Below are 20,854 nucleotides of genomic sequence, written 5' to 3' on the forward strand. Positions count from 1 at the left end.
GCACAAGTAAGAAATTCAAGGAAACGCCTGAATATGACATATTCTCCCTCTTGTACAGAAAAAGAGATTTGCTGTTGGATATATTTCAGGAATGGGAAAGCAGTTCATAGCTCCCCATGCACTCCTGTCATTCTGCTGACTAACACATTCCAATCGAGCGAAACATGAAATGATCCAAAATACATGGAGAGACAGATGCTGGTGTGAGGGAAACTGTCATATTTCCTGAGCTATCAAGATAAATTTCAACAATGAACAGAACCTCTCTGTTGGACCAGGAGTGAGAGAAGATGGTTTATGTCTCTCTGGGTTTGGGACAATAGCTCTTGACCAATCCACATTTCCCTAATTAGAATAGATAACAGGCACTGTAGTACTTGATGTACAGGACTGGTATCTTTCTGATTGAGTCTGGAGTAAGTTAAAGTCTGATTAAATTAGGGTGATGCCTTGGAAAAATATTCTCCAAGCATATAAACAGGGTACATTTGGGATATTTTACAAAATACCAATATTTTCAATTTTCAGTTCTCAGGCAGACTTTGCAGTCTTACCCCAGGAATTGTGTCAGTACGGAAAGGTTTAAATTCACCCTTTTATAAAGAATCAATCCTTTGGTTTCAGCAAACCATTTCATATTCCAAGTAACTCAAAACATTTATAATTTTTATTCTGACTATTACATAAACAAATGTAAATGTCAGTTCTGCCTTCTCAATAGGGAAGGTGAGATAAAAGGAAAATACATCATTCTATATTTGGAAATGAAGCCAACCAGACCACTCTTCTAAACACAAAAATCCCATGAATGCTCTCACTGCTTCTTCACAGCATCCATTTTGCCCCTAAAGCAACTACATTTTACAATCATGAATAGAAAGCACTGTTCACATCACACTGATCATAAAACAAACACTCAGGCCCTTTTTTAATACTTCAGTACAAAACCTGGAAGCCTCTATTGCTGCCGCTAATGCAGAAAGCTAAGGACATTGCTTTAAGGACATCAGTTTTTACCAGAACATGCTGAACTTCACTGCCAAGGGAAACTGTGATTAATGCTCATCTCAAGCTGAGAAGCTGGGAGTGGAAGGGCAAATTATTCTTAAAGAAAAGGATGCATTAACTAATAATGTTTTAAACATATTGGGATGCTTCCACAGAGAAAAGAAAAAAAAAAAACCTGTGTTACTTCAATCAAGAGAAAACAATCCCACATTGTATTTTGTATTCGTTTTCCTTTTGTCTCCAGTATGAATCATGATGAATCATTTAAGCTAGTTGTTTAGTTGTTAAATAAATAAAATTGCAAGTACAAGACAGTGACTCAAGAGTATGTATGCTCTTGATCAGAGAATCACACTGCTGGGTTTGATTACACTTGCTAAATGTAACCGGATTTTATTCAGAAACAGGTTACACCAAATAGGAATTTATTTTTACACATATCGAATACAACAGCCTTTCCCTGTGTAACTGATGCTCTTACGGAAAGTACTGCTGGAGACTGCACATGTCTGTGCCCTCTGGTATGACTGTACTTGCCTACAAGTACCTCCAGGAGTCTGAGCACAGACAAATCAGCAGTGTAATGCATGATGCTTGCTCACTATGCACATAAACGTGTTTGCTTGTAAGAGAGAGGGGAAATTGTTTCAGGTGTGATTAGTTTGTAAATTCAGGATCACCTACGGTGTGTGCTCACTGCAGGGGGGTTGGACTAGTTGACTCTTAAAGGTCTCTTCCAACACACACTATTCAATGAATCTATGAAGTTATCAATGACTTTGTACTGAGGTGCTGAAACATATACAGCCTACTGATGGAGCATAGATGCTCATCCTTTCCCTTCAGTACCAAATGCTTTGTCCATGGAAAATACATTTTTCTATGATTTTTTTTATATAGGCTGATGACAGGTTTGCCAGTACTACTATATAATATCCTTAAAAGGACAATGAAGACAAGATATCAGTGTCTCATGGCAAAGAACGTATTTCTGTCATATATACAGATAACTAACTGTTTCATTTTTCACCTCTGTAGCAGTAAGAATAATGGGTGGGAACAGTAAAGACTGGAACTTTCTGAACATTAGAGACAGATGGAGAAAGTCACTCTGAAAAGCAACCTAAATGGTAAGAGAAATATGGTCAGGACATAAGGTAAAAGGATGCCAAGCAGAAGACTAGCAGATAGCTGTAAGGCAATGCACATGCAGCCATCGAGTAAATGACAGAGATATGTTTCTGTATTGATTTTTCTAAAGACGGAGAGTTTAGACTGATGTTTTGAAATGTATGGGTTGAGCCAGAGCTGCGGAAAATCATGCAGACTTTCCTGGAAATGGCTTATAAACCAGATTATTTTTAAACTTTTGCTACCACTGCCTACTATTATCTCCTCAAGTACTTCAGCTGATTTAACATCTGTAAAACATCCCTTCTGGCGAGATGAAAGGGCCTAACTGATAGAAAGCAACACACAACTGACACTGCATCAACCAAAGAGCTTTGTATCACAGCCCTTGCCCTCCTTATACAGGGAAAACCAGAAAATCTCACCCACACTTGCTTAGTTGTCATAGGCTTCTCCGAGGCAGTACCCATTAGAGATGGCTTACATCTTACCCGATTGCTCGCCAGCTTCAGAAGCCTGTGATGACAGCCACAGCAAGGGATCTTGGCATGCATGCCTAGTGCACTCGGCCACCATCTAAGGCTGGGGCAGCAGATACCTGTTTCTGAAGGGTCTGCATGAGTCTAGGTGGGCCCAGTGACTTGCAATAATGAAATGGTGTCAGCCCCTAAGCCAGAGACACGGCTAGAGTCAAACCTGGTTGACTTCACTCTTGTAAACCGTGTGACAGAACTTGTTACTGCTGAGTCAGTCAGGTGCAAATGTACAGACAGGCTTTTAATCCTAATGCCACGCTTTAACACGCCCGTCATCAGTCTCTGAAGCTTGCTGTAATATATACTAAACTTTAAAGAGCTGAATCCAGAGAGAGATAGGCTACAAGGAGCAAGTCCAGGCCGCACAGTGCTGAAAGCACTCAGCAGAGAGTATGAACATGTTCTGAATACAAATGCTTATATACGTACATAATACTTACACATAAATGCTTGCACGTGTGAACTTGCATACACAAACAAAATACTTCTACAGAAGTGCCTGAAAGAACCAATTGTATTATTCACACATCAGATTTGATATCTCGTCTGTGCCCTACCTCAAAAGATAAGTTGGGTTTTCATAGCATGTGAGGGCTAACGAGATAGTCCTGCACCTAATCCAAGTTGCAGTGGGTCTTGATTTTAAATGTATGAAAGGCACAAGTGCAGTGTGTAGTTAATGAGAATATTTCAAACTGTCACCTATTCATGAATTTGTCTAAAATACCATAAGTGTGATCAGACAGATCCCTGGATAGCCCTAGGGACCTCGATTTCAGCCTTGGAACCCATCTCATCTCATTTATGACCACATGATTTCCTGTTAAAAGTCAGACCATCAGCAGATGAACAAGAAGAAAAGTGTACCCAGTCACAGCCCTTCCTTTCAGGTAAACCCGAAAGCAGTAGCTTGTTTCCAAGAGTTCTGATGTGTGCAAGAGGAGAGAACACATCGCCTAAGAGCCATTTCCCTATCCTTCCGAGGAACAGGCCTTGAGGCAGAAGCAAACACATTGTTGCTGACATCTCCCTCTAACCTGCCACCCACCTTGAGTGTAAGAAACGGTTTACAAAGTTCCGATGACATCGTATTGTATTTAACAGAGCTAACGGCACAGACACCCACCACAGCACAGGATTAAATCCTTTGGAAACATAAAGAAATGCACCATTAACAAATATTAAGACACAGGTATCCTTTTGTGAGGACATCCAGGAGACTGCAAAACCATGATGAAAGTATTTACACACATGATTTAACTTCAAGAATGTGAGACAGTTTGACAGGCAATAAAATGTATGTTTAGTGACTGGCTGAACCAGATGGCAGGGGCACAAAATTAAGCCTAATGAAAAAATCTTGTAGCATGTCATGCAAATTTCCCTTCACCTTTTCTACATTTACAGTTTGCATCAAGTTGGAGAAGGAAATAGTTTACTAAGACAATGTAACTTTACACCGGAAATCTAAGACTACATGAAATCTGAAGAATGAAGAAATTCATGAGCCATGTTGAAAAGTGCAAATTTTCACTTAAGCAATCAGAAAAAAGACCATTGTTTTACTGGTTTCCAAAATAAACTGGTATGTGACCCAAGTCAGAGATAGACAAGACATGAAAGTCATGAGAAAAGTCATTAAACAGAACTCCAAAGTGAACAGCTGGGAGAGAAAATTTATCCTGCTGGCCCTACAGTCTAGAAAATAATTTTCCCTCCCCTGAAGTGCTTGAGATAAATGATCTAACTGATGTTAGAGGAAAAAAGACACTTTAAATCAGAATTTCCTGTTACACAAAAAAGAAAAACAATACCAGACCTCTCACGTTCAGTTGAAGGAATACCAGCTGAGCCACACTTTTTACTTGATGGTTATTCCCTGTTGTGTTTAGGCGGAACTAAGCCAATGTTTATATGGCACAACAGAGCTAAAATGACTTGTCTGTTTGGATGCTCACTGATTCCAGACCAATGCCAGCCTCCTGACTCCTAGGACTTGACAAGGATAGATGGCAAGATTAAAGAAAAGGTATCATACTTCTATGAACGTGTATTACAGAAAAGCAATACTTTATACTGCAGGGAATGAATGAAATGCAGGGGCAACATCTCAAGATTGCAAAAAATCTTTCTGAGATAAGGCGTCACAGTCTGCTAAACTGTGTGTGAAACTTTGGTGTGATTTTATAGAACTTCCATCTTTATTTAACAGATCGACTTGACAGTTCCATAAATGTATAAATAGAAAAAATAGTTTTGAAAGGCCTTATCACACTACAGGTAATCTCTAGGAAACAACAACATGGTTTTACCTATCTCACATTTTTTCCACTGTGAGGTCCTAACAAGGGCAGGCTTTGGAGTAGTCTTTCAAATTTCATGGGGGTTCTTGTCAGGGATACACCTTTTACCATTCCTTTTAAGGACACTGAAATCTGACCAAACTACCAGCTTCGGAAATAACTGTTTGTACACAATTACATTAGAGTTTGGCAGCTAAATTATCAAAAGATACAATCACCATGGACTAAGCCTCTTCTACGCTCTCTACATCCAGTCTACATTCAACTGTCACTTAGAAAAGGAAGGAGAGTTGGATCTCATTTGAATACGCTTAGATACAAGGAAACTGTAAGGGAAAAGGGACAGAAGCGGGGGAGGAAGACAGATGACACTGTATCAGAAAGCTTATTTGGATGATTGACACTAGATAGTCTTAGAACCTAGACTTCTTCTCTTAGACCTCAGGACTGGAGCTATGACAGATATTCTTTTCAATTGCTAAGAAGAAGGTTTATTGTTCTTCTGTAGTGCAGATAGTAGCAGAGAACTGCTCTCAGTAACGTACGATGGGTCTAGTTCTTCCTAACATATCAATATTTTCCTACTAACTGTAGAGAAGAGAAAAAAAAGAACAGTCTGCCAAAGCAAAGGGACAACTGCAAGCCAAGGGCTATTGGCTTAATTGGTTCTGTTGCCAGTGTAGGAAAAATGACTGCAGAATATTTGTTCTTTTATCAGGTCCCAAAAGGCCACAAGACAATAAAGAGCCAGAAGTGAAAAGGCAACACAGGAACATTAGTAATGGCTCCACAACCTTGATGGAGCAGTCTCATACCAAGGCATCCATCCTATACCCAGTGCCAAATCCACAGTCTGTGAGAATTCTATCTGCGTCATTTTCAAGTTACCAGCACTTGTTTACTTTCTGACTACGAACTTTTTTTTCTCTCTCCCTGACCCCAACCCATTGTCCCAAACACACTAAGATCAGTTTTAAACACAGAGCTTCCAGGGTCTCAGTGCTTAATCAACTCAAACAATACGTATTGGTGAGTTATTTTCCTTTGTCATGCCTGAAAAAGGAGAAAAGGTATCATGCTCCGCCAGCAAGGGGAGTTAGTGGAATAACCAAACCAGGAAGATGTCTGTGAAAATTAAGGAGCCAAAGGGCAACAGCATTAGAAGCCCTCTGTTGCCTGTAGTGAACAAAGCCTTAAAGGGAATTAAAATCAGTTAACATTCAGTCACAGAGGTTGTTATCATTGACTGTAATTATGAGATTTTAATACTAATTATTGCTTAACTGACATAGTAACATCAGCAGAAATATAAACATTTAGGCTTTATTTAGGAAGGAAAACTGTTTTATTTAGCATTATTTAATGACACTTTTTAACTAGTAAAATCACTGGCTATCATTCAAGTGGAAATTGAAAATCTGTGTCAGGGCATAGATGACCCTTTTTTGCCTCTGTATTAATGGAGAACAATATTCCTCTAACAAAAATTACCTTTAAGACTGTTCTGAACTTGTAACGCGATGTCGAGGGCATTAAACGGCAAAACTGGTTCATTGGCAATTTGCAAAGTCACTTGTCCTGTTAGCTGAAAAATACAAAAAAACCCACAAAACAGTCAAATAATTTCTAGCAGATTTAATGGCGAGCACTTCTTTTGGAATAGCACATACTTTCACTGCATTGGATTTTCAGGGAAAAATGAATAAAACCCCATAAACACATCTTTGTGAAAAGGAATATGACCTAGACCATTGCCTTTCTAATACACCCTTAAAAAACATGAAGCGGTTACAATTTACCACTACACAAAATAATTCTGCACAGTACATTTTCTGCGGACCTACACTACTGCAGGAGGCTTTGAAGGATCTTAGCTTTGCTTTCTTTTCAAATAAAACATCAACATTCTAAAAATAGGAATGAGGTTTATTGTTTTACTTAGCTCCATGGTTTTAGTGATTGGATTTCAAGAGTTTGCACAAGTGAAAAACCAAACAAACATCACAGATGTTAATGAACTTCAGATCAAGCCCATGGCTAAATGCAAGCTGACCCAGAAACCTACCGCCTTTCTAAGAGGTATGTGACAACTTGGTGCACACGTATACAACTTCTGAACTGGGCAGAACAGAACGCTACATTCTCTCAGTAACTTACAGAAAAGAATTCCCAAATGAGCAAAAGGGAACTCTCAGTCCACTCCAGGCGAGACATTAGCACCTGTCAGGAAACTCAATGGCATGAATGCTTCTTTTCAACAGCTCCAGAGATAAGGCCAGGGACTGACTGGCCCGGGTGCTTTTTTTCTCACTCCTAGAAGATAGGCTTTCCAGGTCAAGGCTTAGACATGCTACAGAGGCTCTGTATAGAAGTATGTCTTTCTGTTGAACTATACCTAGCCTGTGATTAAACAGAGGATTTCAGTCTCTAGGCTGCCAAGTCCATTACCACAGCCATAAAAACACACTGACAAAAACATGCAAGAAACTTTCATTCATCTTCTTCATATCTTGATATTGCAAAAAGGGAAAAAATAGCTGTAGGGCTTCGCTCTAAAATGGAATGATGGCTGCAGGTGATGGGGAATATGTTGATAAAAATGGACTGAATAGAATCATATTGGACAATACTTCCCAAGGTGTTGGGGAGGGGGGTGGGTTAGAATAATATCTGTCCTTCAGAAGCAATATGGTAGTTTCTGTGCTGAAAGCAGCTTTTTCATTCTACAATACAAAGTAGTAGGAAAAGACAACAATCCTAAGTAATACTAAAAGCAATAGTAAGGCAATTGAAAGGGAAAACCATCTCTCAGGAAGGTAGATGAAAGAAAAGCTAATATCAGAAATACAAGTTTCCCAGGGAAAGATTAATAGAACCCCAACACCATTTCTAAGAAATCATTAAAGAAATGACCTGGCCACAGACTGAATCGGGTACAGAGACTTAGAGAACAAGCTGTCTATCAGGCTGCAACCTACGTCTGAGCAGAAACGTACTGTGAAGCTATTGAGATTTACCTCTAGAGAATACAATATTGCAAAAAGCATGAAGAAAAAAAGGCTACTGTATATACAGGGGGAAAAAAATAGGGAGGAATAATGATATGTCAGGCCATTATCAGGAAAACTATAGAACTAAGAGTCAACTTGAAGGAAGATGAAAAATGCCGCGTTTGGACTTCTGTTTTAAAACATTACACCGTAACTGCTCATGAAATTTCTCTCCAAACTTCTCAGCTGCCTGGGACATTAATGCTTGAAGGGCATTACATTTTCTATCAGTGCTTATACACAAAAATAAGAGTGTATCTCTCTATAGTGTATATCTACGTATATATGTACAGTGCATATCTATATTGTGCATAGATATAGTCTGTGCGTTGAAAAGCACTAGAAAACATTCATCTTAGGAATATCAGAGAGCTATTGGGGAAATACAAAAAATTAGAACTGTTAAGCCAAAGAGTACAAAACTGTATCGAAGCCAGGTTCACTCAATCCAGCCACAAGTGACTAAAAAATCTGGTTCTAAATGTCCAAATGCCATGCAAAATCCAGCTTCTCCTGCACAGAACTCCTTCAAGATACGGTTGCTCAAAATGTTAACCACCTTGCAGGTTGCTACGGAAAAGCAACTGCAGCAATGAAATCACATCCTGTTAAAGAGGGGGCATTCTATATGGAACCCAGACGCTTTGAATCCTAAATAACATGATACCTCACTAAACATTTGAATTCCTCCCTGAGACCTCAAACTTCACTAAACTGTAAAGATACATATTCATAGGCATATGTGAGGGAGGGTCACGTGCAGTTACACAATGCTACTGATATTTTCCAGTCTGTTACCACAATGTTTAAGAACACAATAATAGGGAAAAAAAATGTGTTTGTGAGGGATGAAAATGGCATTAAACACACTAGTGAACGCCCTTCCTTTTCATCACCATTCTCTCCTACAGAATCAGGCTTGATCTTTGTAAGTGCTTGCCTAGTATCTCTTTCTTCCAAGCAAGTTTGTTTTCCTTTTGATGGCAGCAGACCAAAGTTGTTTTCTCTTTCCTGTTTAAATGAAGTGACACCATCAAAATCTTATGACGGACTGAAGCATTTTGAGAACTTTATGCTACCTCTGTACGTACTACTGCAGACATCTGTGTGTCAGCAAACAGGTAACAGCGGTGTTTACTAAATCACATACCTCATAGGCTAATCTGGAAGAAATCAGTCACAGAAAGGAAAGCTCAGAGCATTGATTTGAACAAAGTAATAATGCTGCAGAAGCGTATATCAAACCCACATAATGCAGCAAGACAGAAAAGGCTACTGATTCCTTATTTATAGCCTTATTTTTGGATATACCTTTCCCCTGAGTACAACGCTGACTAGACATGGAAAATAAAGAGAAGTTTCTGCCCCCTTTCCCCTGTTGAAAAATAGTTCAGACTGACTATTGAATTATTAAAGGCAAGAATAACTTAGCAAAGAGTGAAGACAACAGTTTTCTCATAAAGAGAAATGCTAAAGCAGCATAATTGATTCTATGCCCATACTGAACTGGTTATAACACCAATGACAACTTCTCAAATAACATTTATACATAATAATACACACAAAATATACACAATAATTGATGCAACATTTGTGCAATTATCAGATCTGAAGAAAAATTTTATAGTTCAAATGATAATTGATTCTGAAGTGTTTTTTCTTATACAATTTAGAACCAAAAAATAATGAATAACTTCTGCACTGCACTTGGCTTTGGGAATTTTTTTTTTAATTCAGTAAACTAAAATGAACTTCCAATTACTTTAATGATAAATACTAAAATAAAAAATAAAAATAATTGCAGAGTTATACTGTATATTGCAAAATAAATCAGAATGCTCATAAGAAACTTATACCAAGGTAACATTTTGCAGGTATTTAGTGTAAGTATCTATCTTTGCAGGAAGGAAATTACTGTCCCTGCCTTCATCTCTCTGAGGCCATGCAGATCCCAAAAGCTAAAAAATAAAACCCCCCAAACAAAACCAACTTCCAAAAATGCTGGTGTTAAAGATGATTCAGTATCACATGACACCTCCTAAAAGAAGCCATAATTTCTTCTCTCTTCCAAAGAGTTATAACAGATTAATTTAGGAACTACGTCTTCTTGCAGTCGTACCTAACTTACGAACTTAATTTCACTATAAAAGTCAGCTCTCAGGGACATCAGGTGGATTCGCAGCACTCTCTAAGTGACTGACAATAAATAATAACTGGATTAAATACACACAGTATGTTCAGCTATGTGAATTATAAATATTCTTCATCGTTTTAGCTGCTTTACAATGTAAATAAGGAAACTAAAATGGATTTGGGGGAGAGCTCATCTCAGAAATTTTTGTTTTGTTGAGTATGCCACACCTGTTTTTTTCAGTCAGTTCAACTCAGTTTTCAAGGCAACTTGCTTCCTCAAATTTCTGAGCTGCCTACTAACACCTCAAAGCACGTCTATTGGCATGAAAAATCTAAAAAAACCTGAACGCTTAAAACCCAGGATAAAAAAATGTGAAAGGCTCCGTTTAGCCTTTCACACAAATTCATTGTTGCTTTTGGGGCGTGCTGCTGTTGATCATGCCTTGCAGAGACAGGTCTTAAACGTTATCTGGTTTTACAGACAATGCAGGCATGGCAACCCAGCTTCTACTCTGTCTTACGATGACAAACCTGTGAAATGAATAAAATGAAAACATATTTAGTAGATATGAAGATATGAAAATACTATGCATGATAGAGATCGATCTGCTCAATAAATACCAGCATATAGTGTGCAGGCAGTTTCTTTAACAGAGAAGTTCACATGCCAGCCTTGGTTTGGTTTTGGGTTTTTTTTTTGTCTGATAAAATTTGGAACTGTGTGCTATATCTAGCTAAGTAAACCTCAGTGGGCGTAAGTGGTGAGCCTTCAGACATTTTTAGTTACATTAAGACTGCTAAAATCTAACCAGACATCTCAGATCTCTTCATATGCCAAGTTACAAACAATATAACTTAAAAAATCAGGTAAACTGCCATGTTTATCCTTCTGTGAGCACTGCTCTTCAGTAGCGCTGTACTCCAATTTTATCTGCTGGAATGAATGAGACACAGCTACTCGAAACCTGAATTGCGCAGTGGCAACTCCTTTATTTTTCAAGCCGTATACCTCTGCTATATACTTTTCCTTCCCTCCTGCATTCTGTAATTCTCAGGTTTCTATATATGATTTTATCCCATGAATATTAACTACACTCTCCTCTACCGCCACCTGCGCACTCTAAGAGAAAACCAGCATACATGTGGCAGCTAACAAGACCCCTACAACAAAACCCCCTGACAACAACTATTGAAAAGCAGATAATGTAACAAGGTACTGTGATAGACCCATGCAGATTCCCAACTACAGACTCAACAGACCTCCGCACGTAGGATTCTCTACTACAGACTCAAAACAATCTCTGTAATTTATCACTGTGTGACAGCGAACAACTCGTTTGAACTCTGAGCCTCAAACTCCCTTGACATCAGGCATTATTTTTTTCAAGTCACATTTGCCCTCACACCTTGCATTTCTCCCTTCATACATTAGCCATGGGGTTCATGGGTAAGGAAACAGCACAGAAGGGTAGTGTGCTATTTAGGGTGATTGGTAACAGCATGTTGAAAATAACACTTTTTACCTTTTTTACAGGTGATTGAAGAAGTTTCTGACTTTTGTGTCTGGCTGTGGCACCACCTAATCTCAGGTGTTTACCTCTGCATCAAGGGCTCTCTCTTTCCACATGTACTGACTAGCAGAGTGACCTGCTGAGATCTTTTGACATTAACCCAAACATAAACAACGGTTTCAGTGTCCACACCCATGTAAATAAGGAATAAACCTCTGCACATATTAAGACCCCCTCTCAGAACCACAACATTAGCAATCTCCAGTGTTAAAATAATGAACCTTCCCCGACCTCTCCATCCTGCAAAAAAGAAATATTTCTGGTAATACACACAAATTTCCTGAACTGTTTTTTTGCTGGCTCCCCACCCTTGCTCCCAACTTCCTTCATGTTACCAGATTTTTTTAATTAAGCATGAAAAATTGAGTCTGTTGAAACGAAATCTGTGACTCCCTGGCAATAACATGATTTCAGCACCTAGTATTACTGGATGAATGGCAGTAACTGTAAGACTCATTGACAAATTCAGACTACTGGGATCTCAATTTACTGTAAAAAAACTCCTGCCTAATCAATCTATACAGTTGTTTTTCTGATATTCATCACCCCCCAAAAAAGCTGACTCAAACAAGAGAAGTCAGAGGCAGGAGCATGAACATACACCAAATTCTTTGACCCTCTGTTGTTTTTCTAAGAACTACATTCCCTCAATTAAGCAAAGAAATGGAAATCTAGTCACAAACACGTTTGCTTTGCACTAAAGCTGTCAACTTCCAAAAATTCAGAACTGCTCAAGCCACTTGTGTTTTTGTTCTTACTGAAAATCAACCCAGAACCAGGGCATGTACTTACACTACAGGTCCAACGCTATTTTTGGGTATCGGACATTCAGTCCAACACTGTATTTTAGGTCAGTAGAGGGCTCTCTGAGAAAAGAGTACTGCGAGGCTATGGTTACGTGAACAGTAATTCATAACAGAGAGTTCCTTCAGACCAAGGGAAGTATGAAGTCTTCTAAATAATAAAAACTTCATTTTAGCACCCTCCCCTCTATAAATCAATACTGTTTTATTTACTCTCAGTATAGAAAATACTGATTAGGAGGTGATAGTGAGCAAAACATGGGCTCTCCCTCTTTGCAGGTATCCTGTGCACAGTAAACGACACTTAACTGACTCGATCAAGGTGGTGCAGAGCATGAGGCATCCCAAAAGTTACCTATTAAGATATGCCAAAATCACAGAAGCTTGGGCTGCTTACTCTGGAGTACAGAAGATCTCTATTTATATGACCATATTCTACATTTTCTACACGGCTTATGATAAGATTCTGAGGCACTGAGAAATTAAGGTCAAAAGTATTCTCTTAAGTGGTTGATTTGCTTAAAATCTAATTTGTGGGCCAACTGCATAATATACAGCACTTAAAGCAGTGAAAGTACATTTGGTACAGATTTGATTCACTGCTTTCAATTACTTGCAGAAAAAAGACACTCATGCTTATCTCTGCTTTGTTTTCTGAGTACATGTAGAAATACCTACATTATATTTATATAAAGTACATAGAAATATATGTTTTGTGTGTATTTAAATGCATTCGAGAATCTTCTAACGTATGTATATTAAAATATATTCTAAATTGTATTAATTTCTAGTGAGCTATTAAACCCCATGCCCTGGGTTATAACTCCATTAGGTTACACAGAGTTTCTTTCCACTCACTTCTACCTTCTATCCAGATCACTGATGAAAGGGATATGAGTGAGGACATAAAGGGGTCATCATGCCGCTCCTCACACAGTAGCAAAGAGCAATCCTCCTCTCTTCACCCAGCACAAAGCAGACAGAGGTGCCTTGTGTCCTGCGAGACATCACTTTGGAGCTCACTGTCATGGGACATGACCAACACCATGACCGCAAATGGGTTTTGGATGGGACTAGACAGACTTATGCAGAGCAGCGCACTTGAGAAGAGTTTATACAATGAATTTCATATTTACGTATGTCAAATTCTAGAGGTATCTTCTCAAAAAAAGTTAGTCAGACTGTTTCCTAGTGAGTGTAGTTACGAGCATGCAAAAGGATGTAGCACAATGCTCTTTGGCACTTCATGAGCTCTGGGTGAAGAGATCACACCACAAGACGACACATCTTTACATCCTTACAAACCCTCACACTAGATTTCTTATAGAGAATTTTCGACGTTTGTTCTAGTGTTAATTCTTTTTTATCTCCAGCTTTAAAGCCAGGTTGCTCTGGTTACCAGCTGCAGACTCTGAGAGACAAACACAGAAAATTTTGCTTTAAAGCTGGATGATTTGCACAGAGCATCCCCATAAATCAAGATGCCATCATCACACAAAAAGTGACCTTATAAATGCTTTTGTTTTGTGACCCTCTTCAGGAATAGTGGGAGGAGGGGGAAACTGTGCTCGATCCTTTTTGAAGAAGCAATGTTAACTGCCTGAAGCTGGTTGCAGGCAGTCCTGAGGAAACCAATTTAGCCATTGTTGTGGTAGAAAGAGAAGTATAGAATAAAATATGAAGCAAAATTTATTCCATGTATGGGAGGCAAAGATCTCTAATGACAACAATCACCTACAGAAATTGCACCTTGGACAGATCTTCACTACCTTAAACCAAAACCGCATAGCTTATTTTATTGCTTTATTTACATGTGTAATACAGACATTCAAAGGATAAAATATGCAGCTAGCTAACAGTGCACACGCTTTAGGACGAGAGATGTTAGTTTTTCTTGTATTTTTTCTGGTTTAAGCCATAAAGGAAAGTTTATAGTAAAGAAAGTAAATGTCATCTCAGAACAAAAGACAAGGTTTATCAGTGCAGATTGCTCCGTACTGGTATGAAAAAACAGGATGCTGTGACTAACAGCTTGGACATCATGCTCTTCCATGCTAATAAAAGCCTTCACTGTGTTTGCTACCAGTTAATGAATATCAGTACCGTTCCCTGACTTACGTGTGCAAGAACCCAATCAGGATGTTAGCACAACCAGCCCTCCCCACTCACGATACAGAAAATTAAAGCATGAGATGATAAGAGTCTGCAAGATAATTGATAATTTTGTTAACAGTTGCCAGACAGTTGGCTGGGTCCTGCTCGTCTATGAGCCTTACAAGCCAGACAGTAATGACTAACAGATAAAATAAGCAGCAGAGCAAGTCTGCATTTAATCACTCAGGTTCCCAAGCACTCCACAGAACTATAGATCAGCCTAGAAACAGTATGTTGTCTTACAGTCCTAATTAATCAGAATATATTCTCATACACTTCAAGACACAAGCATGAACCAAGAATCTTCCTGAATTAGGACGAATCCCAGGATCATACATTTAAGGACATCCAAGTACTTGCTAAGTTTCTATTTGAGCTGTAAAGCCAGTTCTTCTGCTGAATCTGCAGGACTCGGTCTGAAACTTGTGGCATTGTTAAAAACAGATAATAGTCATCAGTGGAGTGCAATAATAAAGAAATCTGCAATAGGAAGCTTCAACCACAGCTTTCAGTTTAGACCTTGATATCATCTTTTTAATCACTCCTCTTTTATAGAAATGGATTTGATTTAATTGAACTCTTAAAAAAAGTCTCTAATCACACTTCATCAGCATACAATTATTATTCAAAGGAAACCATATGTACTATTAGGCGCTCTTAATTAAAATAATGCATATAATCTGCCTCAGTACCTAACAGTCATTCTCCTTGATTCTCATTATTCCTTTTCTTCCATTATTGTGAAAATACTATTTTTTGTTCTTCCTCAGCTATCCCCATTTCGTTTAATACTCATTTTCAACATTAACCGTTATAACAGGACACTGAGATGTGTTAATATGCCACCATCATTTAATCTCATTGCACAGCATGACCTTCAATGTGAGTTAGACCTGACTATGAAGATTTGCGAGAAGATGATGAGGAAATGCTGTAATAGGAGCCTTAAACTGTATTCTCTTTTGATTCAGTTTTATTTGCAATTATGATGTCCTCCAAGCGGCTACACTGAAAGAAGAAAGTATGCTAGGCAGCAGTCAGTCCTTGGAGAGAGACAGGCAGAATCTGGGGAGAACCAGGGACAATGGATGGAAAAATTGAACCTAGGATTTGAAGAATCCAAAGAAAAGCATCAGTGAGCGGTTAAGGCAACGGTTCCTTGAGGAACTTGGAAAACTTGGACAGTCAATCCAGCATAGACTCAAGAGAAAAAGCATTACAAAAAGATTCATGAGAACACTATATATTAAAGTCTCCCTATCCTCTCAAACTCAGAAAAGCTAAGATCTTTAACTATTATAGAGAGTAAATATTGTTTTTTTCTCTCTTGCCACCTCTTGATGCACAGGTACCTCACATTTTTCCACTTAGGTCACCCTAATCAGTCAGGATTGGAGCACTGACAGTTCATTAATCATGATAGACTAGCCCTGGGGGAGAGACACTAGTGAACCACAGTGCTGAGGATTCAAGGGAAGCTGAAAATACATAGTTCTGTAGTATATAGCTCATAAAAAAGATCCATAAACATTAGCAGACACGTTCCACTTCAGGGGAGAACCGGGGAGAACTAATATACCAAGGCTACCCCCAGACACCAGGATATACTGCAACACCCACAAAGAGGCTCAATTTCCTTGTTAGGCAATTACTTCAATTAGGGTTTGATTCTGCTCTTGGCTATATTTGCGTAGGTAGCTACCAAACCAGAAAGGTATTTAAGCTTCTTACTAGTATCATAATTCAAAGACACAATGACTGTGACTTTTCCTCTCTGCTTTTCAAATCAGAATATTCAATCTTCAATGTACAGCTTGCAAGATACATAGAACAGTTGACTTACATTAATAGTTTAAATTTAAACCTCAAAAGGAGCTCTCACACCTCCTCCCGTAATTAAATAGTATAATTTAACAAATAAAGGTGGGGGAAGATTGGTTGTTTCATTTTAAAAAGAAAACATTAATTAAAGATGAGTATATTTGGGACTCAGCAAGCTTCCCTCAGGCTTGGGGAAATGCCAACTCTGACAAGCTCTTTGCGCCTTAGGGAATCCCAGGTCAGTTTGATGAACATACTGAAGTATTTTATAATCGGCTGGCATGCTCCTGAGGGTACCAATTTACCTGAAAAAGCAACTCCCACACCATTCACTTGTCCCTGAACAACAACGAATAAAGACCTAACAAATATTGTTTCTCATCACAGAATATTTATATACACAGAGAAAACTCAGAAGAACGTCCTGTGTTATAGAATGGCCTTTGAAATTCATAAGGAACACTAGCAATAAAACTAATACTATCTGAAGGTAGACTTGAGATTTATTACCACATCTAGGCTGTAATAATACACCTATTACTAAGATAGTCAAGTTCTGATGGCCATATCATTCCACTGCACACTATCTTTGTGTGGGCTCTGTATTAAAATGAGAAAAGCAGCATGATGTAATGGCAACAAAGATTAAATAGACAAGCACATTTTAAAAGCATATAATCTTACAACACTGCAGGAAATGTTACTATTTGCTCAAACGACAGCAGCTGCTGTTAAGAGAAAAAAAAAAAACAGTATTGACCTATAATACTGAACCATGGTTGCTCCAGGTACTGTTTTAAATATCTTATTATTTATAATCATCATTACTGTTTAAGCACAAAAAATACACTGCATGTCTCAGAAAACAATTCAAAAGGCATCTACTCTGAAAGGCTTGTCACCTATCTTAAGCTTATCTGGTCAAATCGAACAAAGAAGCAGGGGTATGGCATGTGAAAGGCACAAGTTACTTGAGATTATCTGCTAAGCCTTGTAGTAAGAACAACTCAAGGCTCAGGACTCACCTCGTTGTTAAGTATCATATTTTTGTTAGCTTCTAGTCTTGCTATTGATTGTGTAACCTCTGTTTTGGCTTTGCTGAATGCCTGTTTGTCTGCAGCTTTAGATTAACTTTCCGGAACAGATGAGTTCATCGTAAGAGACCTCAATATGGACAAAGAGACAAGGAGACAAGTTCTCTATGAGAGGTAACAACAAGGATGGAGATCTGATGACTGTACTGAAAGAAGACGATGAAAGGGACATTGTTGAAGACTGGAGAGTGGAAGAGAAGGGGTTTGAAAAAGGCAAGAGATTTAGAAAGAAAAACAAGTTGGAATTTGCTGCACAACATAAATAGTACCCTGGGGAATTTCTGAAAGAGGAGATGGCAAGAGGAAGATCATTCTGACAACAACAGTATAGATGGATTGCAGGGAGAAAAAAGACTTGCAAGGCAAACATGTCATGACAAGAGAATATTACAATGCAGACAAGTGGTTTGATCACAAGGCCAGGGAGAAAAGGATGGATTTTTAGCAACACTATAGAACAAAAATGCATCAGAGGAAAGTACTTAACAATGTCCTTCGGCATACTGTAATCAGTGTGTACTCAGCATAATTTCCCCATACAACGTAAAATTCTAAATGATTTGTCTCCTAAACTGAAGAAGTACTGCAGAATATGGCATCGATATATAGTGAAGAGATCAGTGGGAGTGCTGATGGTATCCAAAGTGATACGTGCATGCACATGCTTGTGTACTTGCATACACAGATCAAAAACTCATCTCAAACTTCTTCTGTATGTTAAAACTGAAGACAGATTCAGTCACAAATAAAACGAGATTTTCAGAACTAAAAATAAGCTAAGAATTTCCTTTCTTCCCCTCTGCAGTGGAAAGACAATGTATATAAGCATTTGATGCACTCTTTAAACTAAAGGTAAACTAAACTTCAAAGGAGTTTTGATACCAGAATGGAATTTCTAGAATATTTTGCACTATGTCAATATTGTATGTCAAAAACACAAAACACATTTTGAAGTTTTTTGTTTGTACATTCAGAGAAACTAAAATACCCTATAGAAACTGTTTGGATCTCTTGGGTATATCATAATGCTGTAACAGCTTCTGAGCCCCAATTAACAATAGTTTCATCCAAGCATCATCCAACAAGGATATGGGGCACCTCTGGGGTGAGGAACCTATCAGAATGCACACTTGATAGTGGATTTAGTTTTCATTTGTGTACCTAATGAAAAAGACAGACTGTAGAATTCACTCAGGAGGCAAAACCAGTAGGTAACAAGTACAACCTGTAAGGTTTTTTCACACCCTTTAAACTCCCTTTCATGCTGTGAATACTGACCTCTTAAAACATTTTAAACAAGAAAAAAAGAAGCAACACTAAATTTTGTGGTTTTGAGGAGCTGCTAATTGCGTATTGCTCAGTGGTCACAGTCCACCATTGGGAGGGTTGTCCCAAGAGAGAGCACGTAGGCATCTCCATGTCTGCCCAGTCCCAAGAGTTTAAATATTACATACCGAGAATATCAGAAACTAGACACAGTATTAGGGAAGATCACTCTATTATGCAGATTTTAGTAATATTTCATTTACCCTCCAGGTAATTTTACCCTCCAGCATTCCCCTGCACAAAACCCATGTGTCCCTGAGACAGAGGTCTTCTACATGTCTTTAACTGAGCTTTTTGCCTTTTCTGTTTATTCTGCTCAAATAACAACTGACATTTGCAAATGAGGGGATGAAGTGGGAGAGAAGTACCATCTAAGGAGAGGGCTTTATTTCTGCAGAATATTACATTAAAGAGCCCAGTAGCTATTAGTGCTTATTAATTGTCAATTACAATAATAGCCATATTTAACAAAAGAAGAGTAGGCTATGCTGTAAGTCATGAGAAAAACCTTTTTAAATGTCAGCCCTGCTAGTCTAAAAGACTCTTCACCCTATTCATTCAGTTACCATTTTGTAGTTTATAATTAAAGTGCTAATGTATATCAGAATTCTTTGATCTCAAAATAAAGGATTCTTTTACTAAAGAAATTAAGAACACCGTAGGTACAGCAAAATCAAGTTTCCAAGTAAAAATTACATGAAACAACCCAAAGTAAAGTAATGTAATTAAGGAAAAACTATTTTTGTTGAATAAGAAAAGGAAAAAACTTTGTGCGTAGTCATTCTGGATTGTGCAACAGTTCATCAAGTAAAGTAGCAAAAGACCTTCCTCTTCGATAGCTAAATACAATCTAGGAAGAAAGAAAGTGTATTGTTCCATCAAGGATGGACTCAATGACCTCAAAGTTCTTCATCTTAAGTTAACAAGTACAGATCATTCACATGTCCTGAAATCTAATTTCAATTAGGATGACCTATCATAACGATTTGTAGTATCTCATCCATTTTATTTCCTTTCTGATTGCATATTTGAGGGAAAAGATAGTCAGCAGGATGTTATGTCACGAAGTTCATCCAAATTAATGCAAGTGAAAAAAACTATGTGTAGTCGTCTACTCTGTGTACCAGCGTTACCTTAAACACTCCAGGTTAGCAGAACTCTTAACATAGAGTCATATGTTAAGACACTCATAGTCATATGTATAGACACTCTTGTGTCTTACCTACTAAAAACAGTGTGACTGAAATCTGACTTTAAAAACCAAAGGAAAAAAATCCAGAATTAATTTTGCCTTTAGGTCTGCTAAGAATAACCCACTTGGGTGACTGGAGATGATAATGGAGTACGTGTTTCCCCACCCCAGGTTAGAAGGCAGGTACTAAAAAAAGCTGGTAACTAAAAGGGATAGATAGTCAGCAAGCCAGGAAGATCCCACACCACTTATCTGCCAGTACTACCAGTCACTCCTGCAAAGGGAACTTGAGCTTTGGAAAAATCTTTCAAAAGCAACTACTGGCTCAAAGATGTGAACGCACACCAGGCAACCTTAGCTCTTATGTGAGCTCTGATATTGTCAATCCTTCGCTCACATTCTACTTCTCTGGGAAAGGTCAAAAAAAAGGAAGTCAGCAAAGCCTAATCAGTCTGCATTCAGTTTGAACGAGCTTTGGATTAGGCAGTTCAATAGATTTTATAAACAATATAAACATATTCCTGTTGTGGTGAGCAGTATAAAGGATGTGTTTTGCACTTTTCATTACTTTCTTTGAATTAAAATCACTAAGCCTTGTAAAAAAAACCAACACAATTCAGTCTCTGTGGACTAAAACGGCCAACTGAAAGTGACCAAGAGTCTCTTTCTTAACATTAAAAATGTTTCTGTTAAAACCATGTGACTCAAGGTAATCTTAAATATTTCCTACAC

General features: G+C 38.2%; 1 protein-coding gene across 1 annotated transcript in view; it reads right to left on the bottom strand.

Annotated features, from left to right (window-relative positions):
• LOC104494984 (inactive N-acetylated-alpha-linked acidic dipeptidase-like protein 2) overlaps positions 1-20,854 on the bottom strand; it is a gene marked incomplete at its 5' end in the record, with an annotated part of 115,000 nt that overhangs the window by 18,609 nt on the left and 75,537 nt on the right. The window contains one exon of the mRNA XM_010137892.1: positions 6,470-6,563. Coding sequence (XP_010136194.1) covers positions 6,470-6,563 — 94 coding nt within the window. The remainder of the gene's footprint in view (positions 1-6,469; positions 6,564-20,854) is intronic.

The sequence above is a fragment of the Buceros rhinoceros genome, unplaced genomic scaffold, assembly GCF_000710305.1.
Source record: "Buceros rhinoceros silvestris isolate BGI_N320 unplaced genomic scaffold, ASM71030v1 scaffold446, whole genome shotgun sequence".
NCBI classification, from domain to species: Eukaryota; Metazoa; Chordata; class Aves; order Bucerotiformes; family Bucerotidae; genus Buceros; species Buceros rhinoceros.